The sequence below is a fragment of the Corella eumyota genome, chromosome 2 (assembly GCF_963082875.1).
Source record: "Corella eumyota chromosome 2, kaCorEumy4.1, whole genome shotgun sequence".
NCBI lineage: Eukaryota > Metazoa > Chordata > Ascidiacea > Phlebobranchia > Corellidae > Corella > Corella eumyota.
Window position 1 is genome coordinate 15,485,955 of NC_137491.1, and position 22,232 is coordinate 15,508,186.

Sequence of the window (22,232 nt, forward strand, 5' to 3'; positions counted from 1 at the left end):
TGCAATAATTTATATTTTATCATGTGCATTTGACTGATAAATAGACCGTTAAAACCCCCTTTATTATTTGTAATTCAGCTAAACAAAGAGCCATAAAATACAATTTTTATGAACTTTACAAGTAATAAGTAGCTGGATTATTGATTTAAAAATGCCCCAAGAATGACATATAAATCTCCATTTTAATGATATTGATTATACATGCCTGATCCAAAACGTCATCTTAAATTTTACGAGCCTACGTGCGTTAGTTGTCTAATTTAGTGATACCTCTGTGTAATAAATGTTTAAGAATTCAATTTGGCCTAAAAAAAGTGGACCACTCACTTTTCTACAGAGATAAATAACGGTCGGGTGCATAATAAAGTAACGTGCGGTTCTTCTTTCTGCGCTGTAGCACGTTCAAGCAAATGTTTGCGTTTTGCGTTAAAACGAGCGTGAAAAAAACAAAAATATCTATTTGGTTATTTTTTGGATATTTTAAAAGCCTTTTATCCATGAAAAAGTTAGTTTATTAGATAAGTTAGTAAGAGTTGGAGAACTGGTTGTTGTTTGATTTTCTAACGTTTGTATTTTTTGGGATTAGGTGTTTTCAACCAATATTTTATCTTTATGTAAAAAATGGAAAATCCAAAAGAAGCAAATGTAGAGTTGAATAAGGAGGAAGAAGAAAGGGAAGATGAGAAAGTAAGAGGACTTTTTGTGAAGAGACAAAACTTCCGCAGCAGAAGATTGACTCCTACTTTTGAAGAATGTGCTATGGTAGCAAGCAGGGGGAATAACAACACTCTGCAAGTGGTACAAAACCCAATCTCAATGAGCACAATAACAGGTAGGAAACATAAAATTCAAATAACAAAACTTTAACCAAGAAAAGGATTCACATAATATTTATAAAGTCCAATTTTTCGTTTTGGGCGATTTTTTAGGTGTTTTGCTATTTTAGGCACAAACGGAATCTACGGCGTTCCGGATCACGTGATCCAGACAAATATGAACCAGACCAGAAACACCTACCCCGCCACGACAGCAGACGACTCCACAAACAAGCCTTCCAGAAATTACCAAATCAAGTCCATACGAAAGGGAATTCCCCGGGACTTGGCCGAAGACGACAAGGGCCGGAAGGTGAAATACATCAAGGCCAGAGGTGGGAGTGAATTTTAACGTACATAAAATGTTATGTCATTTTTGAACGACCGCAAGGCAGTCGAGCAAAATAAACCAGGTTAAATATAGACGCATTTCGGATATGAAATAACTTCTAGAATAGTAAATTCATTAAATTTTAAAGTGTAACTGACGTCATTGCAGACATTGTATACAATAGCAAAACATTCCCGAAATAAACGACTGCACGATGAATAAAACATGGCTATAATAAGGTTGAAGTAAGTTTACAGCAAATAACCATTTTATAACACAACGCATAAATATTGGGTAACAATTAGATTTCAATAGAGTTTGCCTCTCTTTAAGTTTATAAAATACCTAATGACACATAGAAATCAAGGGTGGTAAACGCTACATTGCAACTTATTTAATATTTCTTGTCAGCTGCGCATTTAATTATCTTTGTAATCTTTTAAACGTTGGTGGACGAGATAATCGGAGCATGTAAAAATTTGAACGACTTGATACAAAGCGCATAAATAAATAATGGAATAATGACGAATTCAAAGTCACCTTTAACGAGGCGAACTTTCTCTGCGGTCGGTGATATAACATGCTATCTCAATTGTTCATAATCTTGATAAAAACAATGAGATTGATTCTCTAATTCAATTATCGTAATGCATATCAGGCAATTTTCTTGTAATGGAGTCACACAAGCGACATCTGAATTGCTGATTTTTTTGTATATCTTTATCCTCGATGTGGTATGGTCGACTTTACGACCTAAACATAGAGTCCCATCAGTTACCCCGACCCAGTTTTGAGTTGCCTTTAGTAGTTTGGAATATTCTTAAATATAACTGCCCGATAATTAAGCTGCTGATAAAGTACTGGCTTAGCAGGAATTCACACCCTTTAAAACGCTTTATTCAGGGGCGCTACAGCATGACAGCAGTGAAGATCGAACCCACGACCTCATGTAGTGTAGCAAGTGTTTAGGCTACAACACATAGCTGCCGGTGCAGTGTTTAAAACTTTGTGCTAAATTTAACAAGTTGATTGACTTTTTTTAGGAATTGAAATTACTCCTTACTGCATATGTCAGAAGAAATCTGAACGAAACTATAACGCCTCCGCTTGGACTTTCACGATGTTCACCCTTTTTATATGCGTCATTTCACCCTTGACTTCGTTCTCAGCTGACGTTGCATTTTACGTCATGTGTGCAGACCATTACAACGAAACTGCAAACCTTTTAACCGAGGTACGCGACTTGGGCCCAAATTACGAAAACGTTCAAACCACAGAAACAACTCAACAACGCAACGAGGTTCAAGTTGTTAGAAAATCACATCGGCGTCACGACAGCTCCTCGTCCGGCACGGGTTACAAAAAACGCAGCCTTAATTTTGATGTTCAAACGTTGGGAACGAAAAACATTTACACTTCTCCTATTATTCGAAAGAGTTTTGTGAACAACAATCGCTCGAGAAGCAACTTCAGTGATACTGCTTTTGATGTAGCTTCGACGATATTCGAAGATGTAAAAACAAACCAAACAACTCAATCAGGTAATAACAAACAGTAATCAAGTTTGTAAAATTTCAACGACATTTTTTAAGTTAATTTTTTGGGCATATACCCAGTTAGTAAATCTTAGAAAACTTGCCTATACATTACTAAAGTACACGCATACGATCTTTAGTAAAAACCTTTGGTACAAAAACAAAACCTTTGTTGAAAGAGTTAGAACCCTTTTAGTCCTTTAATTAAAAGTCAGGGTTAAGTTTAATTAACTAAATACCCATAAAAACCCTTTTATAAATTGTTGAAATTTCGTTACAACTCTTATTTTGAAATCCCCCAATTGTGCTTTTTAAGTATTGACTGGAGTTTGTTCTTACACATTACAGCATGTTTAAACTCATCTGAAATGATTATGTATATGAGAAACAAAACAGCGGAAGAAATGTTAGCTGAACATCGGCATCTTACCCAAGATGTTTTTGAACCAATTTTCATCATAGGCTCCTTCCCATCGCTTGTTCTTTGTATATTGGAAAGGCAATTATTTTTATAACTTGTTAATGTGCCAAAAATCGTCCCACAAAAACAATTTTTAAAATTATTGTTCAGTTAACTAACTTAAGAAAGGTCAGTTACCCAACTTAATTTATAGTAAATCAACCGTGCCATTAAATGACATTTAAATATAATATAGTCAATAAGTCAAAAATAATACACCTATCAGATTTTGTCAACAACACATTTGCTTTTAAATCTCGTTATAATAAATGTTTATTTTACAGAATCGTTATAATGGTGACCATGCACGACGACTTTCTTTCTGCTTACGTCATCAATATGGCAAGCATGTCGCTCGGTCTGACCACGGGGGCTTTGGGCGTTTATTCGGCATCCTTTCATTTAGGAAAAGAAGGCTTCGAGTAAGCTGTTACAGAATATATCATTTTAAGATCACTTGTACTTTACGGTTCCAGATAATCTTTCGTACTTTACGGTCCTCACTAATTCTCTCTTGTACTCTACGGTTCTCACTAATTCTTTTTTATCATTTATGGTCCTTGCTAATTCTAATTAGTACTTTACAGTTCTTAGATAATTTTGCGTACTTTACGGTCCCTGATAATTTTCTCTTGTACTTTACGGTTCTTGCTAATTCTCTCCCGTACTTTACAGCTCTGAGTTTCGAGAACCGTAAAATACAAGTGTTCTTATTTTTATCATAAAAAATAACGTGGCAAAATCAAATTGAACTTTAAAAAAAACATTTTTTCCAGATGTTGGGAATGTACTTTAAACGGAGATTGCTCGAAAGTGGGGCCGACGTCATGGTTACATGATGACGTCAATGTGGCGTTAATTGTTGCAACTGCGACGAAGTTTATGGACGGTTTGGCTGGCGGCTCGGTATTGTTCATCGTAAGTGTTACGATATATAAATACAGTTTTACTAGGTTATAATTCCTAAACCTAGTGCGGGACCGTATGTGAACGATAACAAAAGTTCTCGGAATGCGGGACGAACGGCATTGTTGTACGTTACTGCGGGATGAATGCAGTCTTTACCTAAAAGTCTAAGGGATGATGCGGGATTGATTTTAAAAGTCAAGAGATGATGTAGAATCGAGGTTAAAGATTAAGGGAAGTTTAGGAACGGGTATAAAAGTTCTGTCCTTTTCCGCATTCAGCGATTTTTTGTTAACGTTTACATACTGCCTCGGTCAGTCGGTATTTCCCGTACCCCTTAACTTCCCGCATCCCGTATTTAAAAACTACCCCCTCAAGCATATATAACTGCCTAAAAAAACATAGAGGTAGGCCTCATTAAATCACAGAGGTAGGCCTCAACACATTAAACTCTCTTAGGGCCAAAAAATCTTCAGATTAATCATCAATATGATTACATTACCATTATTTAAAACTGAAAGGTAATTTAAAACTAAGTCGGGGTAACAAATGATCCCCTTAATTGTCTGGACTTGAAATCGGGCGTTGCCACATTAAGAAAAATGTATATTAAAAACACTAAGCACGACTTTTAGCACATTTAATACAGTATTTTTTTAACTTAAAGGTTATGACCAGAAAGTTGTTAAAAGGTCGAAGAAGACATGTAATGTTTTGGTGGAAGTTAGGACGAGCTCTTCTTTTAATTTTATCGTTTTTTCTCTGTCATTGTGTATCTGCGTTACTGCTTATTACTCCGGCTGTAGCAGCATTCAGGTATTTATAACTTATAAACAATATGCCGTACTCTATGTTTACCTAGTAGGTTTTTAAGTAGACACATATGCTAACTATTTGTTTGTGTAAGAGATTAATTATTTTTACAAATTCTTTTTTTTTACATTTTGTAGATTATCCTTTATCAATAAAATTCCAGAATTCCCCGAAAAAGAGAAACTCTCGAACGCACTGATGTTCGTTCTAGGAATGGGACTGGCAGCATGGGCGTTATCTTTATTCGCAATTTTTATTTACTTGATCTACAGAACTTGTTTATATTGCAGAAGAAAAGAGCATGCAGTTATATTTGTTAAATAACTTTTTAATTTAAATTTAAACCTTTTTTACTTTTAAATATTTAGCTAGCTTTGCAAGTAGTTGGCTTTAAGTATATTGGCATTTCATATAAACCTGTTTTATTTTTTGTTTAATTTTTATTAGACCGTGTTTGGGTCTTTTTAAAAGGCACCAAACAGAAAAAAATTTCAGTTCGTTATTGGTTGTAATTTATTTCATTTAAAACGAAGTCATAATAATATTTATAAAAAGATTTGTCTCTCTTGGACTTATACCGGACAGTATTGTCTTTCGGAGAAAATTTCAAATGTGCGAAGATGAATTGACAGTGCATGGCAGTTTAATAAAAAAAATAAAAGATAAAATCTTGAAATTTCGGCTAAAATATCACGACGGCGCCGAGACGGTGCCCTAAAGTACTTCAATACACTAAAACACTGCGGATTTACAGAAACGCGGATCAACATTAATAGAGTCGCACAGCAACTAGTAATATAAAACAAATACATAAATACTCTGCTCTTTGTAAAGAAACAATATAAAAAGGGAATTTTATGGCGCGCTTTTTTGTGTGTGTGTGAAAAGAAGAAATAACAAGAAGTGGCGTTTCGTATAATGCATGGAAAGTTTGGCATAAAGCTATCCGTGTGGGCAACAAAAAAGCGGAAAAAAGAGGAAGGTTGAAAACTCGGAATAAAAAAATAAAATAAAAATTAATTGTAAATCCTGGTTAAATATACACCCTTTAAAAATGGAGCTTATCTGTTTTTCGATTTAAAGGGTTATTTCCATTTTCCGCCTTTACCGTAATTCCGCCTTTTCCGTTCTGTATTTAGTGTTACCCATTCCGCGCTTACGACTTCCGCCGAAAAAGAGAAAAAACAAACAAAATTTTACACCTTTGGATATGGACTAGAAGTTCATAAACTTAGAAAAAATGCGGAATTAGACTCGTTAAAAAAATGACCAACAAAAGCCCCCAAAAAACAACACTTAGCCCAATACAGCGAAAAAGGTTTAAAAAAATCCAAAAATCCTACCAAACATTTTCATTTAAAACAAACGTTAAATAATAGCCTAGCAGCAAACAATGATGTACTATAACGGTAATTTAAAACTAAGTAAAATCACATTTTTACATAAAGTCTCGTTTTTTGGCAAGGAATGCTTCTAAAATAAATCCATGAAAATTGTATGCTGTTTAGAACCTTTTTCTATATATTATTAACCAAACTTCAATTTGAAATTCCTTTTAAACTTTAGATAATAATTCTAAACGTTCTAGAAAGACCGAAATAGCATGATTCCGCTTATAAGTGCAAAGTGTTCCACTATTAATTTGAAAGTATCGCTAGTCTATTTCTAAAAAAAACATTATTCATCATTAATAACCATACATATACACAAACACAAAAAATTAAAAAAAAATTAAGTTAAGTTAACTTACCTGATATTAATTGCTGGCAGAAATTTTTATATTCGTTTAGGTCGCCAGACAATTGTCGAAATTTTAAAGCACTTTGTGAACCTCCATTTATTACCTTAACAATAAGAAAAAATAGGTTTAAATGGTCAGTAAATCAGTTTAAAGTAAAATAAAAATAACTTTTCGGCTATTTTTTTAACCCAACTAAAAGCAGATGGGGCCTCTGGTTCGATTCCCACCACCTCCAGGTCTTATCGCTTTTGGGTTAAGGCGCTATAAACGATACTAACTCCAGCAGAGTCAAAAACTCTTTGGCAGGGAATTATCAGGCACAAGAATTGATTATATTTAAAAATTGAAAAGGCAACTCAAGACTAGGTTGGGGTGATAAGTGTTACTTTTATGTTTGGGCTGTAAAGTCGACCTATCCACATCAAGAACCAAAAAAAAAAAAAACTGTATAAAAAAAAATTATTAATAAAAATTTATAATAGTTACAAAAAAAGTTTCATTTACTTCAATTTCTAAATGAACGTTGCTTTTTCTAAACGCAAATTTAAAATCGGATTCCTGCTTGCAGTCGATAACATGCGAATGAGATTGGACGATTCGTCTAATGTTGTTAATAACCTCTTCCGTTGGTTTTGCAATACTTAAGTTAACACTGGAATGTGAAGAAGCTAAAGGTAAAAAGTAAATAGGAAAATAATGTGGCACTACTACATTTTATACTGATTAACTTGGACAATTTTTTCTAAAAAAAAATTTTGAATTGTTTAAAAAAAATTAAATTTTTTTTTTTAATTTTTTTTCTAAATTTTTTTTGTATCGAAACTGGAGGTTTTACATTGTTCGTAAAGGGGGGAGCTTCTAGGATGAGGTACAGAAAGTTGAGTAGGTTCATTTTGTGTCGAAGATGACGTAATAGTCACCGTGGAAACGGTGGGCGAGCTTGAGTCGAGGTCGTCCATGGCAACGGGCAACGTAATACTGTTCGAATGCTGAGTTCGGATCGCCTCCGAAGGAAACATGACGTCACCGCTATCGCCCCGATACAACGGGACTTCCCCGGGGGAGAGGGACCGGTTCGGCGACACCTTTTTCGAGAAGTGTTCGTGACGGGTCAGGTCCTCCTCGCCCACGACGGGCAAAGGCGCGTGGGAGTAGCGGGAGGTGCTGTACCGGGCGACAGTATTCGAAAATGGGGGGTAGGCAAGATTTGACGTCATGCGTCGGGTCTGGGGAATATAATGAATAGGGGGACTGTAGGACGCGGTGTGGTGAAAATCGCTAAAATCTGCCGCCTTCTTATGAATCTGCTGCTGGTTAATATCGCACATTTCGGAGTCGTTTTCGTCCATTTCAGCGCCTTGTAAAACGCTGTTTTTCTTCACTAAGTTTATCTGGTGTTCTAGTAGAGCGTTGTTGCTATTGTTTTGTTGGGCAACTGGATAGTTGTTCGGCATACCGGGTTGATACTTGTAACCGTATTGTTGCATTTCATCAGACTGTAGGTTGCCTATATAAAAAAAATCGAGTTGAAAAATCGAACAAAAATCTTACCAAGTGAAAAAACTTTGTAATTTTTTTTTAGGATACGTAAAAATAACTGATTTTTTCAAAGTTCTAATTTATATAGAATTAATATCAAATTGATGAAAAGTTTTGATTATTTACTGACCTGCTAAAAACGAAGATGGTGGAATTACTGGAAAATCCTTTAAAAAAATAAAAAATAATAAAATAAAGTAACTAAATAAAGCGAAAAACGGTTACCATATTTTTAATACGCATTAAAAACAATAAATAAAAAAAACTGACAGCATTTTTAGAATTCTTGCAGGAACTAATAATACTTATAGTAACTAAAACTAATAAAAGTATAATTTTAAATATTACTATAAGTACATATAAAGTAACTACCGTTTTAAGACTTACACTATCTATATCATCACTTAAAAAATCCTTTAAATTTTGCAACAAATTGTCTGTACTTTCTTCTATGCTATCTTCCTCGCTTAAACTTGAATTATCATCAAAATCACTGAAATACTAACAAACTATGTCAATTTCTTATAATATTTATTCCTTTTTTTAATAATTAAACAAATCTTTCTAATGTATTTTTTTACAAAGATTGTATTTTAACTTACTTAAACTTCATATTTAGATATCCTTAATGTTGGAAGCTCAAAATCAAGGCCTAAACATAAGGTAACAGTAGTTACCAAGAACCTGTTTTAAATTGCCTTTAGCAGTTTTGTATATTTTCGATTACCTTATTGGTTGATTCCTGGCTTAGCATAAGTCAGTATTTAATATAACAAACTTAATGCGCTATAAAATGAAAAGTGGAGATTTAACACAGAACCTTGTATACTTAAGTGTTCTAAATACCCCGGTTCACTTTTAGTTTGCAAATAATAACACTAGTCTGGTCACATCATATATTTTAACCAAAACTTTTCTTTATAAAACTTAAACTACCTCTATAAAACTTGTTAGTATAATAATTAGTACATTTAAATAAAATCTAAACATTATCACAAACTAGATTAGTATGCTAAACTATATCAAATTCACTGGTAAACCTTATATCAATTTTTAAATGGTTAGCTTAAAATTTGCAACAAATTCTAAAAATCTTTAAAAAAATTTAAAAAAAACAATTGCTACAATTTTATACCTGTTGTTGCACAGAAGTGCCAGCCACCATTTGAGAATAAAATGAATTATTTGTTACTGGAACATTTTCTGTGCTGCCACCTTGCAGCAACTGTTGGGTAGAAAAAAAATAGATTTATACAAAATAAAAAATTTTGAAATGGTATCAAAATTGGATAATATTTACATAAACCACAGTTTATGTTAGTTAACCTTATTTTTGTTGTTTATGTTGTCTAAATAATACTTTTTAGCTTTACTTTTTACACAAGCTTTGTAAAATGATGAGGACTTAATCAATAGAATAATATTCACTACATAAGGTCAAGGGATCGATCCCCACTGCTTTCTTACTGTAGCGCCCTTGTCTAAGGCACTATAAACATCACAACTCTAGCCTAGCTTAAAATCATCAGTAGATTAAATATTAGGCATTTATATTTAATAATACCCCAAACTGCGAAAGCTAATTAGATACTGAGTCAGGGTTTTTAAAGTTGACCTATGTTTAACCTTAAGTTGGCCTTTCTACATCAAGTATAAATAAATATAAAACATATGAAATTGACCATCTACTTTATGTTTTAAAGTACATGCAGGACCTACCACACTGTTTGTTAAATTCTCAGGTGATTGTAAATGAGTTTGATTGTACATGGATTGGGAATTTAAATATTGTTGTAAAGCTGGCGGTGGACTTCCTTGATTATTTTGAAGATGCAATCTAAATTTTAAGCAATAGTGATAAAAAATTCTAAACAAAAAAATAACTAAGAAATCAAAATCTAACAAAATTTTATTCACAAACTGCGTCTAATGTTATAAGCTGATTTTTTTAATACGCTTGACAGCCTTAGCTCATTTTTTAAGTTAATTAGATTTTAGGTTTTTAAAAATGACACATATTATATACTTGGCTTCACTAGAAAAGGTCTTGAGTATGATTCCCACTTTAGGTAAAACGATCAGCAGGTTAATTATATCAACAGGTTAATTATAAGACTTAATTATAAATAAAATCTCAAAACTGCCAAAGTCAACTCAAGACTGGGTTGGGTAACTGGTGCAACCTTATGTTTAAGGTGTAAATTTGGCCTTCCCACATCGATGATATTAAATACATGAAAATTAAAAAGTTAACCGATAAAAATTTGGTCCAGAACAACAAAAGTTTTTTGTTTATAAATATTAGTACCTCTGTAAATGGTGTAATAACGCTTGGTGATGTCCCTGGTCAATATTATTTGTGTGTGTTACAGGACTTGATGGAATGGGAGGGGAGGCATGTGGGGAAACCCCTGTCTGATGAAGCATCTAAATTTTTTTCAACAATAAAAAAATTGAAAACTTTTTTAATAAAAGTAAAATTTGAGTAAAAAAATATTTCTAATTTTTAATATCTAAAATTTTTTGTTTTTAATTAAAAAAGGTTAATTTCTCTACCTATATTTTATTAATTAATAGTAGCTGATTTTTTTTTTAAATATTTTATAATATGGCAATCAATAATTTACATTTGTGCAAAAAAAATTTTATTTCGTGTTATATCAAAAAATTCACACAAAAAAAAAAAGATTACGCATAAAAGATTTTTAAAATACCTGGAAATGTTTGATGCCTTGAATATCTCGTGCATGCCTGTGTTGATAAGGAAAACTTGAGTCGTTATTTTGTTTCATAAAATGTTTCGTTAGTTGCTGATGCTCCTTTAAACAACACAAAAAATTGTTAATTTAGAATTGTACTTTGGTTAGGGATTTAAATGACCAATGAAATATTTTTATGGGTTTTAGCGACCATGTCATGTAAGTGTAAAATTAAATTTAAATATTAGATAATTTTGGCATGTTTTAAATTATGAATTTAATTTTGTCATTTTTCCTATTACATTATTGTTTCGTTAAATATATCACTTTTTTGATTTGTAAAACACTTAAATAATAGAAAAAAATAATAATTATATCACTAAAAATTTTTTTTTTCTTAAATTTTAAAAAATTTATAAAAACTGTAAAATAGATACCTATATATTATTATACCCAACACCTAATTTTTCAAACAAAAGATTACTCACAAACTGTTAAATTAATTAACATATGTCTTTTAATCAAAATTGATAAAAAATATTTAATTGTTTTTACAGTTGACTGTACATTTTAAATGGTGATAAATATAATTACATTCTAATTTAAGTAATTTAACATGGCTGTAGGCAAAACTAATCATCAGAATTAAAAGATAAAAGATGTAATTAAAACACCAAAAAGTTAAGAGTTAAAAATAAAACCCATAATAAAGGTAATCATGTTAATCTAAAATAAAATAAGAGATCATGTATAACAAAAATTTTTTTAGAAAAAATGAAAAATAAAAAAATAAATAAGAACATTAAAATCAACATAAAAATTGTGAAATTACTTACCTGCTTTACGCAATCTATTTGACTGCGACCAGATTCCAGTTGATTACGGAAGGCAAGCAGACTGGCAGATCCATCAGAAGCTCGTCGTCGGTATCTGTCAGACGATGGATAAGGTTGCACACCACTACATTCACTAAAAAATTAATTGAAAATTTTTTTACCAACTTTTATAGTTAAAATAAATTTCTTCTTACAGAAATAATAATAAGATTGTGGTATTTAAGGCCAAAACATTATTTTTTTTAAAGATTTTATAATTTTTCGAAAAAGGGTATACTGTTGTCCCCTGTTAGTGTGCACTGGTGTGACTCAAATCTAATACCTTTTGAAATATAATTTAATGCCATGGCTAATGTATAATGCTATAAAATTGTTTTTTTTAAGTTACTTACGTATACTAAAGCTTAATGAAAAGAATATCTGTCTAATTTAAAAGTCTTTCAATAAAAAAAAAGAAAGTTTGTGGTAAATTAGCATGGGGCCAATTTCTGTTGTGCCCATGATATAACTGTTTAAATGCAACATAACCAGTTTAATAAAAAAAAAATAATAAAGAAACAAATTGGACACAAACAATTAAAAACTAAATCATTACCTTTCTGGAGGGCAAAGAAAACTCGTCCGAGACCTTGAGGGTCTGATCGGTTGAACTTTATGCTGAGAAGACTCACTCGGAGGAACATATTGCTCCTCCGCATCATCCATCACATGAATCGTGTGTCTTTTACCTCCTCCTCTTCCAGCCATGTACCTGTTGAAATAATTTTTAGTTTATTTAATTTTTTATTGAGTAAAACTAGTCAAGTAGTTACACAACAAGCTGAATTTTTACCAATTTAGTTTTACTAATAAATCGCTTGTTGTAGAATAGTCACACATTTTCTCGTGTAAAACAAAAAGTAGTGTTTTGAGCATAAAACAAGATATGTTTGAATAAATATATAGATTTAAATATCCCCAGACCACAGGTACTTAATTCAAAATAATTATGAAAATTCTACCTGTTCATTGTACAAAATCAATATTATAAAAACTTCAACTATCTATAAATAATGAGGCTTAGTAGACAGTAAATGTATATTTATTCAATTAACTGCATTTCAAAATAAGTATCTGCAGATAAATTATCGCAAGCAAATATTAGTTAAAAGTTGCAAACATATTATTATTACAATATATAAAAACCCAACCATAGGAAGGGCTATTGACTAATTTAATGAAAAACAGGAATGTTTGTTCTTTTTGACAACAAACATTCTGACAACTAGTCTTTAAAATATTTAACACTCTCGAATGAGATAATAAACAAACATTCACCTTCTAACTTCCTCAGCATCAGGAGCTTCGTCAGAATCATCGGCCTCATAAGTTGGTGAATTGTTGCTTGATGTCTACAACAACGTAATCACAATTTCAGTACAAAATTATTTTTAAATTTATTTTATGATAGAACTATATTATGTTAAGCACTTGCTGTAGTGAATTTTTATATAGCAGAACATCATTTTTAGTTACACAACTATTAAGTTTTTTCAAAAATTTTTTGTGCTTGGTAATTAAATATCATTGCTTTTTTAATAACAAACTTGATAAAATATTTTATGTAAACAAACCAATTTTAGTCAACAAATTTAAATAAGTCAAAATTCTAAACCAACAACTTTAAAAACAAATTTACATGAATCAACAAATGATACAAATCAACAAAACAACTTTTCTTCAACAAATTAAATTCAATCAACAAAACAACCTTTCTTCAACAAATTAAATTTAATTAACAAACTAACAATTTATTAACAAATTAACATATATTCAACAAATCAATATTTACCGGTGCCTGTTCTGGAACAAATTGGTTGATCATAGTTGGAGTAGGTCGAGCAAGATGCGATTGCATCCTCGTTGATGCAAGCTTTCTGCTCATCTCTTGCATCAAGAGTTGGATGTTGGCTCCTCCATCTGATGCTCTTCTTCCCATTGGATTGGGAGAAGCAAGATGTAGTGGAGGTTTTAACAAACCTTGTTCCTAAACAAACAGAAATATTTATAGCTTAAATACAGAAAAATAATATCTCATTTTTGTTTTTAAATATCCTAGTTGTTATTGTTAATTAGAAGACTTTGCAAGTATAAAAGTATGATAATTTTAAGTATGATAATTTTAACTTTGTTATTACCACAGAAGGAACTGAAAAGTAAAGAATCAAAAAAAATTTTACTAGAAGTGTAAAGTATAAAAGAGAGCTGACGACAAAGATAAAGTAAAATAAATTGGCAAGAACTGTAAATGAACGTAAAATATAAGAACGAAATAAGAAAAATTATAACTTAGAAAGAAAAAATCGGCAAGAACTAATGTAAAAATGAATATTCAAGAAAAAAAAAAAAACTGATCCAAAAAAGTATAATTTTCAAATTTTCAAAACTTTACCTTATATTGTAATGGTTGGTTGGTCATAAAAGGAAGATTAGGTGAGAAGTTGGGCAAAGTAAAAGGAGGTCTAATAGAAGGAAACATGTTTGCATGCTGCAGCAAACCGATTGTTTCCTCCTGAGGTACCGGACTACCTAGTCTATCATCTGGAGGTATAAAAACTGGGGGTCTAAAATAAAAAACAATATCAAGTTTACAAATTAGAGTAACTTTAAGAAAAATATTAGTTTATAAAAACTTAAATTTTTTAACACATGGAACTTTAGAGCTTACAGATTATTATGATGTAAATTTAATGTTCATAAAACCTATTGTTTTAGGAAGAAATTATTATTTCAAATCTATAAATGACACAACTATCCCTTTTAGTGAGATTTTAAAGTTTTTACCTTGTGTTTGAAACTCCAACAGTGTGCCTCCTAGTGGACAAATAGCGAGCTAGCATTTCCGGTTGCGGCTCTTCACCTTCGGAATCATCAAAAGACTCATCACCGTCCTCCTAAACAATTTAACAAAAAATTTACATATTTTCAGAAAAAAAATGAAAAAAAAATAAAAATATTCAAATAATTCAAAATTCTTTTGACGTGTAATATTTTTTAAGTTGTGTACTCTGTTTGTCCTTAATAAATTATTTACGATTTACCTGAACGATTTGGTTGTTTTCATTAATTAATTGTAGGTGGGGTATATTTAACACTGCCCTTGCTCTAGGATCAATACCCGTGACATTCTAGAATAATTTTTTTTAAATAAATACAACTAAAACCAAATACCAATCTTTAAAATAATTTGCAATTTTTAATAAAAAAAATTTTTTTAAAAATTTAATTTTAAAATTGAAGCTTACCTCATGAGGTTCAATTCCCGCTGAGCCCATCCCCACTACTGGTCTTGGCATGTTAGGAATCAACGACGGGTTATACATAGGTTCAGCCCCATTCATTAAGGGATAAAAAGGAAATTCCCGTTGTGGTATGGGTTGGACAGGTGGGCGGACGAATGTATTTGAAAAATTGTTTATCTTGAAAAGTTAATAAATTTTTAAAAAAATATTTAAAAAAAAACTTTTTAATTTGGCGGAATAAATTTCGATTAATATTAAAACCTATTATGAATAATTAATAACAAGAAATCTTTCGATTTGCAATAACAGATTACTTAAATCTTTTTAATCATATTTTTTTCTTATCATTTGAATTTTTTTGGGAGTAACTTTTACGAAAAATGTGATAATTTGAGCGGTTTAAAATCAAGATAACTTTCGAAAAAAAAATCACACTATTTTTTTAAATAATTTTTTTTTAAAGCTGCCGTACAATATTTAATAACCTGCATGGGATGAGTATCTTTTAAGTTATTTTGTGTATACATTGCAGCTCTGGAGACCTTGTGTTTTCTTTTCTCCAAGAGTAAATAATATATTGCGCTGTAGTTGTCATACTCGTTATTATTAATTGACTGCAAAACAAAATTTTAAATTAATGTTAAAATTTTAACAAAAATTATAAAAATTATAAAATCAAAAAAATACATAAATTTATTTATTAAAAAAAAGAAATAATAATTTATGAAAATATAAATTTAGAAAAAAATAATATTTTGTTTAAAAAATGTTAATATGAATGTTAAGTCCTGTTTTATAATGACATACTTGTAAGCAGTATATAGTCAATTATTAGTTTACAAAACTAAAAAAATAGCAAAAAAGTGCCATTAAAAATTTGCTAAATCACTAAAAAAAAATGCCATAATTAATACTTAGATTTAATAATAAAGAATTTTAAAACTGCATATTTAAAAAACACTTACGTTGACAACTTTTTCTTTTTCAATCCCAGCAGCAACCATTTCTTCTAAAATGACCTCATTCAATGGAGTCCTTTCATTCAAATCCTAAAATTATTAAAAAAATAAATTTAAAGAAATTGTTGTTATAGTAAATAAACCAAGACGATATAGATTAAACAAAAAAAAACAGCGCTAGGTCAATACAAAAAAACCGCATTTTCAAAGTAAATAACTTTTTTGTTTGTTTATTTATTTGTTTGTCTATGTCTGTGTTATGTGGATACAGTGTTTATCTCTGTTTTGGCTAAGTCAATAACAGCGATGTTAAAGTAGCCCCCAGTTATTTACTTTAATCAGAGCGTCGTTTGACATTAAAACAGTTTAAAAAGTTGTCGTAAATTTAAACAAGTTTGTTATTTTTTAGGCAAAACATAATATTTTTGTTCAAGATCACATAGGTTTGATAAATAAAAAACAATTTAGTAACATTAGAGAAATAAACATTAAAAAGTGCTTTATCATCGAAAAAATAAAACAATGTCTCCTTAAAATACTAAACAACCAACAAAAATTTTGAAACATATAAAAAAATAACAGAAATATAAACTACTATTTAATTTGTTTCAATTTATTTAATTTTGTTTAACATAAAAAGCAAATTTATTTATTTTTTCACCTTTAAATATTAAAATTAAATTTGATAATAATAACCTGGGTTTGCTGACATTCATTTACCATTGCATCAAAGGCAGGGTCAGGTTCCCCCATTTTAACCCACTTATGGTTACAAACATGCTTTAAGGAATATCTGCGCAAAGGATTGACCAGCAACATGTTTCTAACCAGGTTCTCGCAATCTAAAACAAGTTAAAGTTACTTTTATCATAAAGGGATTAAAGATTAACCAGAATCAAATGTGAAAAGGCTTTTAGCCTGGTTGGCCGCAATGTTAGCACTAGGCCAAAGGTAATAAAAGTTTAAAAAATAATCGAATCGTATTTCTCAAGGAAAATCTTACACAAAAAAAATTAACATAACTCTGATTAAAAAACAAAAAAAAAATAAAAACAATAATATGCATAAGTGATATTAAATTTCACCTGTTGTCATGTAGAATGGTATTCTAAACTTTCCACTGACGACACGCTGCCTTAAAGCTGGTAGGCTTGAATCATCAAAGGGCAGAGAACCGCAAACCAAAACATACAGCACAACTCCTAAACTCTGTATCAACAAATAACAACAAACTTTAATTTACAAAATTATTTAAAAAAGGTTAAAACATGTTTTATGAGGCTTTTAGAAATCTACAGCAAAGTAAAAGTTTATTAGGCTAATTGGTATTAAGAATATAAAAACAAATTTTAAATGCTTTGGGAGAAATAGGAATCACACGTCATTAGTATTATTTTACAAAAAAATTCAATTCTGAAAAACAATCTTAAAATAAGAGCGAGAATTATAACAATAAACATCCCGTAAAAAAGGTGGCAATCAAGATAAAATACGTACATCTGTTAATACCAGGGTTTACCTAACTGCCTTTCAATAGGCCAAGATGAAAGAAAATAATAGCATGTTAGTTATAGGTCTGAGGCGTTCATTTTAGCCTGAAGCATGTTTAAGTTATAATTGAATGTGCACGTCACATTAAGAAACGTCAAAAAAACTACTTACAATTTAGGACTACTTCCATAAATGAATTAAATTTAAAATTTAGCACAAAAATATTTAATGGCTATCTATCAATTAGCCACACATGAAACATGGCCTTATTAAATGAGTGAGTGTATTTAAATTAAGCAGTTTTAAAATATGAATATTGTTTACAATTTTATTTAAAAATTCTAAGTAATGCTGAACACAAAATGACCTAGTAAAAAAACTGCTTAAGGCCTTTAGACAAATGCCCAAGGTTATTTACTCAAAATTCTGTCTAGTATATTGAACTACAGTTCACATTAAGTTACATCACAGAGCAAATGTTTGCCAATAAAATGCGTAGGCCTAAAATTATCAACTACGTACCAAAAATGTATCACCGAAAAACATATCTTTTAGAAAAAATACAATTTTTGTCTATTATTAATCAATCTGAATAAGAACATCTGTTAATTGATAGCATCTTAAAATTGTTTCAATCAATATTATTGACTAAAATGTAAAGGTTAGGGTTACGTGATCTATCTTTGAATTTAAATGCATTTGTTAAAAGGCCTAACCACAACTAGCAATAGTAATGTTGACGGATTTTTACAATTATATCTGCGCATTTATATTCACAGTATTTGTCTTATACATGAATTTTTTAAAGAAAATTTTTATAGCCTATATACGTATTCACATTTTTTAAAATGATTAAAAAAATTAAACAATCAACTTAAATTTCCACAAATTTGTTTTTCCTTGTATAAAAAATCCCCTAACCAAATTTATAAATTAACGGAGTTAACAAAACTATATATATTTAAACTTTAAAAAAGATAAAAAAAAATGACTTAGATTTTAAAATAAATAGCCTAAAAATTTTAAAACTTTAAAAAACTAACAGTTTATAATAAAATAAACAAGTTAATAAATTTGTTCAACCCATACCCAAACATCTACTTTCGGTCCAACATATTCCTTTCCCTCAAATAATTCCGGTGCTGCATAAGGTGGGCTCCCACACCAAGTTTTTAATAACTCACCATCATTATAATAATTTGCAAAGCCAAAGTCTAAATATACATAAAAATTTTAAAAATGTTACTAACAGTAAATAAGAAATAATGCCAATTATTTTTAATATTTTAAGGAATAATGGCAATTATTTTTTTAAAAGATGATAGAAAATATTTTATTACTGTACAATACTCTCCTTTATTGGGTAGCCTTTTTAGTCAATTTTATAATAAAATATTTAATAAAATACATAAACCATAAAACATTATTAACTCAAAATGAAATTCTAACATTTAAAGGTAACATTATTTTGGTTAGTCTAATTAGTCAATAGCCAGCCTCACAGTTAGGATTTTAATTGTCAAAATATAGTCACAGCTCTTAACTTATATTTGTCCATAAAAATTTCATCAGTTTTATTTTTTTAGGCCTATAAATTGGACATACATTCACTTACCCCTAAGATTATAGTGTGTTATATATATAAGATAAAATAAAAAAAATTTCTACCTATTATTTTGATATTTTTTCCAGCATCTAACAAGAGGTTTTCGGCTTTCAAATCTCGATGTACCACATGTCGTGAGTGGCAGTAATAAACCGCCGATAGTATTTGCTTAAATTTAACACGAGCCTCGTTTTCAGACATTCGACCATGCTCAACCAAATGATCTACAAATAATTAATCTATTGTAAATCTTGTGAATATTGATGGTTAATATTTCTTATTAAAAATGTACTATATATATATACAATTTTTAGACAAAATGGTGATTGATGGCCTGCCCTTAGCCTTGCATTTTAAGTGTTACAATGTGGTCAAAACTCTTAACATATACTTGGTTACGAATTACGATAATTTATCCACACACCACAAACAGCAGTTTTATTTATTTTGTAGGCCCATAAATTAGACATACATACACGTAAACATTGTCCACTAAGTTTTATTAAATACTTAAAATATTTAATTTACAAACAAAAACTATAGATATAATTTTTTTAAAGTAAGTAATTTAAAGTTATCTTTTATTTACATTTTTTGCATTAAGGTCATCATTTTGTTTACAATGGGTTTTTAAAAGAAAATCTATCATAACATGATATCATGTTTCATAATAGTTGACATTTTTTCCAAGATTACCAATTACAAAAGCTAGTAACGTCATAGCCTAATTACCAAGCAACATGTTTTTTTTTAATTTGCATTTTAGTTGTGCCGGTAAAATAAATGTGACAGATATCAGACAATTAGCAATAATCAATATATTTTTTTTAAAATAAAACCCTACCAAATATTTCTCCACTGCTGGCGTATTCTGTTACAAGGTAAAGCATTCGATCTGATTGCATAACCTGTTTAAAAAAAATAAAATATAAGAAAAAAATCATCACAAAAAAATGTTGTTTATTTTTGTTTTAAAAAAACACATAAAAATTTACAATTTTTTACTAAATTTATCACAATAGCTGGTTGCTAGCCGTACAGACTGCATTTTAATTGTGGCAGTATAGTTGCAACGTATATATGCCATGATAACTTACCTTTGCACTACTTACAATAAAAGTATTAACAAACAAATATCGTCCTCTAATCTCCCTTATAACTCTTAAATAACCACACTTGATAAAAAGCTAACTAGTTTAAAAAATGTTGTTGGCTATTTAACAAAAAATTATATAGGTTTCGATTTAAATAATACAAAAAAGGCTTACTTGATATAATTTGATGATATGGGGATGCTGCAGCTTTTTCATAATTTCAATTTCTCTATAAATTTTCGACAAATTATCCGAGTCTAGTTGCTTCTTGTCAACAATTTTAATTGCAACCTAAAAAGAAAATTATTTAAATAAACATACATACAAATTTCAATGTATATACATTTAAAAAAAAAAAAAAGTTAATTAGTTGTTTGGCTGCTTAAGCATGCTAAAATACTGACTCAGTTCAATTAGTAAAAGTTTAAAAAATTAAAGAGAAGTTTTGAGTCATCTTAAAATGTTTACAATATAAAGAGCAACACACTCTAATTAGTTTTCCATACGCCAATGTTAACGATTTTTTTTTAAAAACTAACTCCTTGCAAATATTAAACATTAGACTTTCTTTGTAATTAGTTAGATGTTATAAAGTGGTACCAATTAGAAAAACTAATATAAACAAATTTAATAAAACTGAGAACCATTTTTATATTACTCTCAACATTTTTAACATTTTAAGCAACTTTAAATTAAGTAAAAATAATTTTAAAAAAAAGTAAAATGACAAAATATCAAAAATAAAAAATAATTGTCCTGCTTTCTTCCTCCATTTATTATTTTTACACCATTTCAATGCATTTTGTAATTGTTTAGTGTTGGCTAAGTTTAAATAAAAAGTCAAAAAATATTTAAATTTTTAATTTACCTTTGCTCTGGTATAAATATGTGTTGCCAGTTTAACCACAGCAAAATTTCCTTTGCCAATGGTTCTTTCAATATCATAACACCCCACTCTGTTAGATGCATGACCCTTGTTGGTTGGTTTATTTGATGATGGTGTTTGTACATTATTGTGGTTCATATTCCTGTTTTCAAAGTCACTTAATTAATTTCTACAGGATTTGAATGGCTACATGACAATTTGAATTGCTAAAACATTTTAAAAACCTATAAAAAAACAGAAAATTTTTAATAAAATTGTAATATGGGTAATTGTTTATTCTTTAACAACTTAGGGCTATACCCTGCGTTGATTACCTAGACATTTACCTTAATTAATAAATATATTTGTTTTCATCTAACTTAACTATTTACAACAGATAATATTGCCAACCTAGTAGCAAAAAAAGCCTGTAAATTTTTTGACTATCTTAAAAGATTTTACGGCTGTGTTATCGCTACTTTTGCAATACAGTTTAACAAATGTCGTTAAATGCTGCTGTATAACAACATTTTGCGAAGCGCAGTAAAAACAAAATTTCTTCTTTATTGTACCTTACACTTTTTTGGAGTCATTAGGGAATACTGAATTATGACGTCATTCGGTTGCACGCTTCATAGAAATTGATTATTTTTTCTATTTACCTAACCTTTTGTTTTTTAAATTTTATTCATAGGATAAAACCCCACAATAAACTTTAAATGAACAGTTAAAAAATATACTATTAATTAAAAGTCTTATAAATTCATAAATATTAATTGAATTTTTTTATTGAAACAAATCGTTTTTTTGAGCACCAATTCGTTTTTATGTATTTACTGAATTATTTCTCTATTATTATATAACACATTCACAAAAATGATTTACATATAAGAATAAGACAAATTCAAGAGTCGTCAATTTTATAGTTAAACTAATTATTAGTTTTAACCAAAAACTGTAACCAATAGTCAACTCTACTGCCTACACCAAAACTAACTGCACACTCCCACCTACATTAACTTAAATTTAATTTTTTAACTTAAACTAAAACTATTCTTAACTTAAAATCCAAATTTTTAAATTTTGAGGATAAAATTAGCACCTTGTGTTACCAAAGAACTTTTTTGGTGCTCTTCATTGTACATTGATTAGTTTAACCAACTGGGAAGTGTAACAATTTCAACCAGACAAAATGATACAGTGGGCAGTTGAAACACCTGGTTTCACTACTTTAAAGTAGTTGGTTCAATTCCATATTTTA

General features: G+C 29.7%; 2 protein-coding genes across 3 annotated transcripts; one reads left to right on the forward strand and one right to left on the reverse strand.

The window, feature by feature from the left end:
• The first annotated feature begins 540 nt into the window (after positions 1 to 540).
• Positions 541 to 5,555, forward strand: LOC145741884 (uncharacterized). Of its 2 annotated transcripts, none has more exons than XM_082559557.1 (8): positions 541 to 832; positions 947 to 1,150; positions 2,190 to 2,687; positions 3,030 to 3,180; positions 3,426 to 3,563; positions 3,918 to 4,059; positions 4,715 to 4,863; positions 4,998 to 5,554. In XM_082559557.1, exons 1-8 carry the CDS (start codon positions 622 to 624, stop codon positions 5,182 to 5,184), a joined length of 1,680 nt encoding a protein of 559 aa, XP_082415683.1. In that variant the 5' UTR covers positions 541 to 621; the 3' UTR covers positions 5,185 to 5,554. The 2 variants fall into 2 exon arrangements, with proteins under 2 accessions (XP_082415683.1, XP_082415684.1); XM_082559558.1 differs by having other exon boundaries at positions 700 to 832; positions 930 to 1,150; positions 4,998 to 5,555.
• Positions 5,288 to 21,212, reverse strand: LOC145741881 (serine/threonine-protein kinase SIK3-like). The gene is made up of 26 exons (XM_082559556.1): positions 20,975 to 21,212; positions 20,281 to 20,397; positions 19,857 to 19,920; positions 19,075 to 19,236; positions 18,496 to 18,620; positions 17,001 to 17,124; positions 16,612 to 16,757; positions 15,922 to 16,005; positions 15,442 to 15,570; positions 14,960 to 15,133; positions 14,756 to 14,842; positions 14,499 to 14,608; positions 14,107 to 14,278; positions 13,507 to 13,701; positions 12,993 to 13,066; positions 12,271 to 12,426; positions 11,676 to 11,808; positions 10,855 to 10,959; positions 10,449 to 10,567; positions 9,860 to 9,977; positions 9,276 to 9,365; positions 8,271 to 8,307; positions 7,437 to 8,108; positions 7,106 to 7,269; positions 6,611 to 6,704; positions 5,288 to 6,525 (listed from the first exon to the last, which is right to left on the reverse strand). The coding sequence occupies exons 1-26, from the start codon at positions 21,128 to 21,130 to the stop codon at positions 6,515 to 6,517; spliced, it is 3,618 nt and encodes a 1,205-aa protein (XP_082415682.1). The 5' UTR covers positions 21,131 to 21,212; the 3' UTR covers positions 5,288 to 6,514.
• Positions 21,213 to 22,232: the final 1,020 nt, after the last annotated feature.